General features: G+C 31.8%; 1 protein-coding gene across 1 annotated transcript; it reads right to left on the bottom strand.

The window, feature by feature from the left end:
• Positions 1-408: 408 nt before the first annotated feature.
• On the bottom strand, positions 409-7,319 carry LOC113363832 (apolipoprotein D-like). The gene is made up of 4 exons (XM_026606311.1): positions 7,189-7,319; positions 5,616-5,732; positions 3,776-3,957; positions 409-539 (listed from the first exon to the last, which is right to left on the bottom strand). The coding sequence occupies exons 1-4, from the start codon at positions 7,317-7,319 to the stop codon at positions 409-411; spliced, it is 561 nt and encodes a 186-aa protein (XP_026462096.1).
• Between the last annotated feature and the right edge of the window lie 1,590 nt (positions 7,320-8,909).

The raw sequence follows: 8,909 nt of genomic DNA, 5'->3' as shown, positions 1-8,909 counted from the left end.
ATATGCAAAAAATTGCAGTTATTGAGAGAACTAAGCATCGTTGTAAGTGTTGACGAAACGATTGATTTGCGGGCAAGATTTTTTTTAATTTCCAAAAAATATTTTTTTAACTATATTTTATTCTTCGAATATTTTATTATAGTATGGGAAGTTCAAGCAATTTCCCTTAAGGCACGATCTCATACACCACTAGTTTTCTATTAATTTTCACTGTTTTAGTTTATAATCTTTTATAGCGAAGACTTAACCCAGCGGCGATAACGCTTTCTGGGGTTCAATTAACGAAATAAAAACAAATTATAAATTAAAATTTTATTTCAAAAATCTTTTCTTTCGTAATATTATTAATAAATTATTATCCATCATATTTTTTTATTATAAATAAGTATAAATAAATTAATCTTGGACTCATTCGCAATCTTGTTGATTGGTCTTCACGAAGAAAGTTCTCGAAATCTTGTACTTGTCCAAAATTCCGTAGGCCCTTTGAAGAACTGCTGATGGAGGGTTGCGCTCTCTTGTTAATACCCAACAACTCTCTGAAATAAATAATAAAATAAATAGTTGGAGTTATGAGCCAATTAAATAGATCTTACACTACATGGATTGCTAGTCTGCATGTTTTCCGTTGTATATAGTGCTCTAACATAGAAGGGACTATGACGTGACTTGCTGAGCGAACGTTGCCGACGACAATCGCGGACTCTCCCGATTGATTAAATGTCATATGTCATATGTTACATGCCTAACATAGGCCTTATTATATATAAACCGATTTTAACAGGTCGATTCGATTTTCTGTATATTTATTTCACAGGGGAAATATTATTAGTATCATTTCTTACAAAATTTTCAGTTATCACAATTGCCATTATATTATTGAAATAAAACTATCACAGATAATATTTGAGTTAAATTAACTATTACGATAAATATTATTAAATATTATTAATATCATTTCTTACAAAATCATCAGTCATGACAATTGCCATTATATTATTAAAACTCGGGTGGGTGGCATCGTGCCTTAAGGCAAATTGCTGGAACTTCCCGTACCGTAACGAAATGTTCGAGGAATATTAAATGTTTTCAAATAGATTATTATTAATATTGTAACATTATCTAATATTTATAAGAATTATATAAACTGAATTGCAAAGTTGAAATTATTTGTTTAAAGTATATTAGAACTATAGTCAGAATCAAAAATAAAATCTGAATTATTTTCTATATACAAAAAATTAAAAAAAAAAGTTGAAACAAAAATATTTTTTATCTAAAATCAATTATTTTGTCAAGACAAGCAGAAAGTTCTTTGAATCAATTAAATCGGACGCTTAGTTCTCTTAAAAACTGCCATTTTTTGTATATTTAGCTCCGTATCTTCGAAATGGCTGGGCCTGCCTTTGCGAAAAACTAATAACCACTTCTCCCAATTATTACTAATTGAATGTTTTTTAGATCATTCAAATCGGATGCTCCGTTCTCTCAAAAACACAATTTCTATTTTCTACACTCTTTGCTCTTTATCTCCGTAACTGCTGGACCTGCCTTTGCCAAAAACTAATCAGCACATCTCCTTATCAATAGGAATCGAATGTTTTTTGAACCATTCAAATCAGTTGATCCGTACGCCCGAAAACGTGGACGAAAAATTGTGTCCATACATACATACACACACACACATCCATTTTTTCTGAAGTATGCCAAAATGTTCAGAAACCTTCAAAACGTCGAGAAATGTAAAAATTTTCAATTCCGATTGTTGGTCCATTACAATAACTTACCCTACGGGAAGTTAATAAAACATATGGCATATGACATTTAATCAATCGGGAGAGTCCGCGATTGTCGTCGGCTATGTTCGCTCAGACATGTGACGTTACAGTCCGTTCTATGTTTGAGCACTTACTATGCGCTCGACTTGCAGTCCATGTAGTATAAGGTCCATGGCCTATTATCATTATTACTGAAGTAAAACTTCTTAGGTTGCGGTTTGCTAACAATAGGTGAGTGAGACAAAAGACATTACGTAATGAGAAAAAGAGAAAAACCTGTACAAATTTTTTTGTTATGTGCCCTCGATAACACATACGTGAAGTTAGGCTCTATGTATAAAACGTCGGATCGCACAGCAAAATACATACAGTTCGTTACCACCGATTCATACGAAGACAGACCCTTAATGCCATAATATTTCTATGTTTTTCGAGAATTGGCAGGGGTTATGCCATAAATGCTATTATAATGCAATATGCATCCATGTTACGTTATGCCATACTTAAGTAAAAATGATTGTATATGTGTGTGTGTGTTCGGATACAAATTTTTATCGACGATTTCGGAAACACGGTTCAACCGAATTGAATAATTCAAAAAACAATTCGATTCCTATTGATAAGAAGACATGCATGCATTTCGAAGATACAGAGATGAATGTACATAAAATGGCAATTTTTTAGAGAACTAAGCATCTGACTTGAATGATTCAAACTACATTTTTATGAACACACTAGGTGTTACTAGCATTTTGCCTTAAGGCGTCAACTTTTCGATACGAGTAAATAATTGACTTGATCAATAAAAATTTAAAAAAATAGCTATTGGGCAAAATATGAAACACGTCAAAGCATTTTTTGAAGTAAAACTTCTTTAGACGCGACTAGGGAGTAAATCTGTGCAAATGCATCGGAAGAGCGTTGGTGAAAGTTTTTTTTTCAATTTTTATTTTTAATTTACAAAAAAAAAATAATACATAAGATCTTATATTTGTTCTAATAAGAATAATGAAAGTTACAGTATTCATAATAATTTCTTTGGAAACATTTAATATTAAGAACCTCGTTAAGACGATCGCACGGGCACGATTTTTTGCTTAATACACGTGTTCCTGAACTTCGAAACATTTTATCTCTATTTTTAATACGTTTTTTAGCATAAGATGCGTTTCTAGTCTGGTTCCTGGAAAATCGTCTTACTGAATATAATAAATATATTAAATTATCATTAATTAAAAAATTGGCAACCCAAACGATTATAAAATAGAAGAATTTATTATTACACTTTCTGTAATTCATTTTTTATTGTTGCAGCCATGACGGATAAGAGCATATCAGGATATAGTAGATTATTATTTTGATCTTATTAAGTACCAGACCTTCTGATCATTTTGGACTATCTCAGATAGGAACGATTGCATTGTTAAGAACCTCGTTAAAACGATCGCACGGACACGATTTTCCGCTTAATACACTGCTTTCTGCACTTTGGAACATATTGTCTCTATCCCTATTATAATACGTTTTCTAGCATAAGATTTGTTCTAGTCTGGTTCCTGAAAAATCGTCTTAACGGGGTTTTACTGGATTTAAATATATATTAAATTATCATTAATTTAAAAAATTGGCAACCCAAACGATATAAATAGAACAAATTTATTATTACATTTTCTGTAATTCATTTTTATTGTTGCAGCCATGACGGATAAGGGCATACCAGGATATACTATATTATTTATTTTGACCTTATTAAGTGTCCAGGCTTCCTGATCATTTTGGACTATCGCAGATAAGTGAGATTGCATTGTTAAGATCTCGTTAAGACGATCGCACGGACACGATTTTGCGCTTAATACGCTGCTTCCTGCACTTTGAAAGATATTGTCTCTATCTCTATTATAATGCGCTTTCTAGCATAAGATGCGTTTCTAGTCTGGTTCCTGGAAAATCGTCTTAACGGGGCTTTTGGATATAAATATATATTAAATTCTACTCACGTGTATGAATAGGCCCCACAGGATTACAATTGTACACAACTGCATAAGTATCATAGTCGGTGTCCAAAACTGAATACGAGGTGTCCAAAGAAACTGGCAAAGTGTTGTATTTGACCAGCATCGACCCTGAATTTTCACCCTTAGTGCTCAATTCGCCTACCCAGGTACGTTTCACGTTTGTACTGAAAAATAATAGACAAGTAAAAGATTTTTTTACTCACTAGATGCAAGGAAATTATATGTTTCTTAAATCTTGTGTTGGCGCCTCCTAAGGCATGCGCTCGCATTTTTCACATGCGTCGCATTTAAGGCAGGACCGGCCCTGATTATCACTTAATTTCATATTTTAAGTGAATTAATTTGTCAAATCTGGTTCATATGTGTATCATTCAATCTGCCATATATCTGCTGTATCTTATATTATTTTAATTCCTGGCACATCTCAGCTTCTTTTTGGCATTAATAATGTAGACATTTTATTTTTCTTATTCATAATCATGAATTTATTATACATATTCTAATATTGTCTATCTAGGCTCATAAAATTGAAATTTTTGGCAAACGACTGTTTTCATTTGTTTTCAATGCCAAACAATGTATCAAACATTTTCAATGTCAAACAATGACAATAAAATGACGTTTTTTGCGATTTTTCCATTTATTTCTACAATATTACTATATTTTTGTAATCACATACATCCTAAAAAAATTTCTTAACAATCTTCATAAAGATTTATCAAAATCCGTATAATCGTTTAGTAAGAGTATATTTACATACATCATTACAGAAGAATTTTATATATATAATAATATTTATAAATATTATAAATATATAATAATTTATGATTGTTGGAATATAATATTAAACTAGATATAAGTGGCATTTTGCCTTGGGCCCAATATAGGGTCCGCCAAATAACTTTTTTTGCTTTATTGCTATAAAAAATTAAATTAGTCAATAACAATTGACACTTGGTGAAATTTAAAATTGCGATCATAAATACAAACTAGTTAAGTTTGATTAATAATTTATATTCTTAAATAATCACGAGTGCTTGCCATGTCGGCCGAACCTAACACGACGCTTTCTCATACATTTTTGCTTAGGCTTGGATGCGCATGGTAAGCGTTACTACAATATTTTTCAGTAGGAATGTTTTTAATTTGTCTTTTTATGAACAAAACTAAGCGTTACTGGCATTTTGCCTTAAGGCAAGTTACATTAACTTTCCAAAACTAGTAAATAATCGATTTAATCAATAAAAAATAAAAAATAAGCTATACATAGCAAAGTATGAAACACGTCGCAACATTTTTTTTTAAACTTGATGAATTATTTTGTGTAATATTAAACATCTGTTATAAAAAAAATACTCGCACGATTACATATATCATTTACGTACGTTTATGCCACTTATTCCTTAATTTCTGATACCATAGAGGTTGAACTTACATTAGAACAAATGCGCTTTACTCTGTAATAGTTTTTTTGCATGTTATAGACGGCGGTATTGTGCTTAAAATTCAGCGTTTGCTTTAAAATATAGTTTCTCTAATTATAGTACACGTACTTTAAACGCTTATTTTTGAAAATAGACATATAACATATTTTATAAGCCTATATTTTGTTTCCATTTCATTTAGTCAAATTTAACCAGGTTTATCTTTTCTTTATTATATGTTTATATAAATCTTATCTAGAATTAAACCTAAGGGTAAATTTACGTGCTACAGTTGGTGGCGACCTCTATGATACATACGCTGAAGAAAATAAAATTGAGGTAAAATCAAAACGGCTGTGTTTGCGATCTATTCATACTTGTTTATCTATGGCACTTACAAAGCATTTGTCATTTGGTTCGAAACTCGGATAGATCCATCAGGACGTCTTTCGTAGTTTGAAAAGACGCAACGTCTTCCCAATTCTGATACTGTGAAGTATCTTTCCGTTTCAAACCTGCAAAAAATAATAACAATTAAAATATAATAATTAATAAAAATAATATGTACTTTTAATAGCAAGGTTTAATCAATAATTGAAAGAATTGGCAACCCAAACGATTATAAAATAAAAACTAGCTGTAAGTGAAATTCTGTCTTGAGGCAATTATGGCATTGTGCCTTAAGGCAAATTGCTGGAACTTCCCGTACCGTAACAAAATGTTCGAGGAATACTGAATGTTTTCAAATAGATTATTATAAATATTGTAACATTGTCTAATATTTATAAGAAATATATAAACTGAATTGCAAAGTTGAAATTATTTGTAAAGTATATTAGAACTATAGTCAGAATTAAAAATAAAATCTGAATTATTTTCGATATACAAGAAATTAAAAAAAAAAAAGTTGGAACAAAATTTTTTTTCCAAAATCAATTATTTTGTTAAGACAAGCAGAAAGTTCTTTGAATCTTTTAAATCGGACGTTTAGTTCTCTCAAAAACTGCCATTTTTTACATATTTAGCTCTGTATCTTCGAAATGGCTGGGCCTGCCTTTGCCACAAACTAATAAACACTTTTCCCAATCATTACTAATTGAATGTTTTTTAGATCATTCAAATCGGATACTCTCAAAAAGTCGATTTCTATCTTCTGCATTCTTTGCTCCGTATCTCCGAAACGGCTGGACCTGCCTTTGCCAAAAACTAATCAGCTTTTCTCCCTATGAATAGGAATCGAATGTTTTTTGAACCATTCAAATCGGTTGCTCCGTGCGCCCGAAAACGTGACTGGAAATTTGTATCTATACATACACACACACACATCCAGTTTTTCTGAGGTATGCCAAAATGCTCAGAAACCTTCAAAACGTCGAGAAATGTAAAAATTTTCAGATCCGATTTTCGGCCCATTACAATAACTTACCCTACGGGAAGTTAATAAATTTATTACTGTCATCTATATTTCCAAGTGAATGCTGAACAAGGATATTTTTGAAGTTTTTCTGTTTATGGTGAACCACACCTAATTCATGTTGCCTCATTCTTTTGTCTACATATTGGGAGGCTTGTCCAATGTACTGGAAAGAACAATCATTGCCAAAATGAAAGAGTGAAAACGTTCGAGAGTGTTCCACCATTGTCGTCAATGCTTGTTCACTAAGTAACGTCACAGTCCCCTATTATCTTTTTTGACACTTTATAAAAAGGAGAACATATAAGGACTAGCAGTCTATGTAGTGTTAGGTCTATGAGACGGGGTCGTAAGTTCGAACCTTCGCTCTGGACAACTCATGCAGTAGTAATATTAATTTTCACTTGAAAATATGTATCAAAAATATGTTTCTAGTGTAAAAAGGCAATAGGAAATCTCTCACACTATTCTTCCCTGAATTAACTTGTTGCCCAAACTGCCCAGGAGGGCAGTAGTACCCATTATAAGTATATAAATAATTATCAATAAGTACTTACCAGTCTCCTAAAAATGCTTCCATGTCGAAATCCTGCATGGGTTTCACATCTGGACAAAATCCTAGTTGTGGAATTTGGGCAAATGTCGTTGCCAGGCACACAAATAATATTGGTAATATTAAATAACGCATTTTTATGGATTTTTTTTTATTAAATCTGAAAAAACAATAAAACGTATTTTATATTTATAGTTATAAATTTAACACTATTTATAGACATTTATATTATTTGAATTTTGAACTTTTTTCAAAGCAATTGCACTGCTTTAGCTGCTTAGAGACAAAAAATCGAAGCGCGTAAGCGCCGCGTCGCTGTCTAACGGACAAACGATGTTACGAAACCCATAGAAATGTAAACAAAATTGATACACATTATTGAAATCTCCATGAATTATCAGATAATTTGATGTACGTATGTCTAATGATTATTTTTGACCCCAAAATGGCATTTTTTACTATTTTTACTAGTTCTCCCAAACCGCTATACCTGACTTCCCAAAAATTTGATCAGTTCTTCATCTTGTTAATACAAGTAAAATGTTTTTTAAGTATTGAAATCGGGCGCTTCGTTCTCTTATAAACTGAATTACCGTTTTTGGCACTTTTTGCCCCGTATTTTCGAAACGGCTAGAACTGCTTTTGGTCAAAACTAATCAGCACGTCTTCTTATCAATAGGAATCGAATGTTTTTTTGAATAATCGAAATCGGTTGTTCCTGAAATCGTCTACGAAAATTTCTATCCGCACACACATACACACACACACATGATTTTTTTCTAAGGTACGCCAAAATGTTCAAAAATATCTGAAACGTAAAGATATATAAAAATTTTCATTTTCGATTATTTTACGATTACTATAACTTATCCTACGGGAAGTTACCAAGAGAGAAGAGTTCAAAAGGCAGGTCCAGCCGTTTCGAAGATACTAAGCTAAATATGCAAAAAGTGACAGTTTTTTAGAGAACGAAGCATCCGATTTGAATGATTCAAAAAACCTTTGCTTGTATTAACAAAAAGATTTTTTTTTTGAATATCGGAAATAATACGGATTTTAATTTTAATTTTAGCTGAAACTCCAAAGCGCACTTAAATACTTGAGATGAATAACTTAAACTTTGCAATTCATTTAATATATTTTTTAGAAATATGAGATAAGGTTTGTTAACTTCCCGTAGGGTAGTTATATATGTAGTAATGGGCCGAAAATCGAAAATGAAAATTTTTGCATTTCTCGACATTTTGAAGGTTTCTGAACATTTTGTCATACCTCAGAAAAAATGGATGTGTGTGTGTGTTTTGTATGTCCGCATTTTTTCGTCCACGTTTTCGGGCGCACGGATCAACCAATTTATATGGTTCAAGAAACATTCGATTCCTATTGATAGGGAGATGTGCTGATTAGTTTTTGGCAAAGGCAGGTCCAGCCGTTTTGGAGATACGGAGCAAAAAGTGCTGAAAATAGAAACTGAGTTTTTGAGAGAACGGAGAATCCGATTGGAATGATCTAAAAAACATTCAATTTGTAATGATTGGGAGAAGAGGTGATCAGTTTTTGGCAAAGGCAGGTCCATCCGTTTCGGATATACCGAGCTAAATGTGTAAAAAAATGCTGTTTTTGTTGAACTAAGCATCCGATTTGAATGATTCAAGAAATTTTATGCTTGTTTTGACAAAATAATTGCTTTTTTTGTATACCGATAATAATTCTAATTTTAATTTT

Source organism: Ctenocephalides felis, unplaced genomic scaffold (assembly GCF_003426905.1).
Source record: "Ctenocephalides felis isolate EL2017-DRISC unplaced genomic scaffold, ASM342690v1 CF-g0.4_SCAFFOLD_00845, whole genome shotgun sequence".
In the NCBI taxonomy this organism is placed as follows: Eukaryota; Metazoa; Arthropoda; class Insecta; order Siphonaptera; family Pulicidae; genus Ctenocephalides; species Ctenocephalides felis.
Note: the sequence above shows the minus strand (reverse complement) of the source record. Positions and strands in the feature narration are given on the sequence as shown.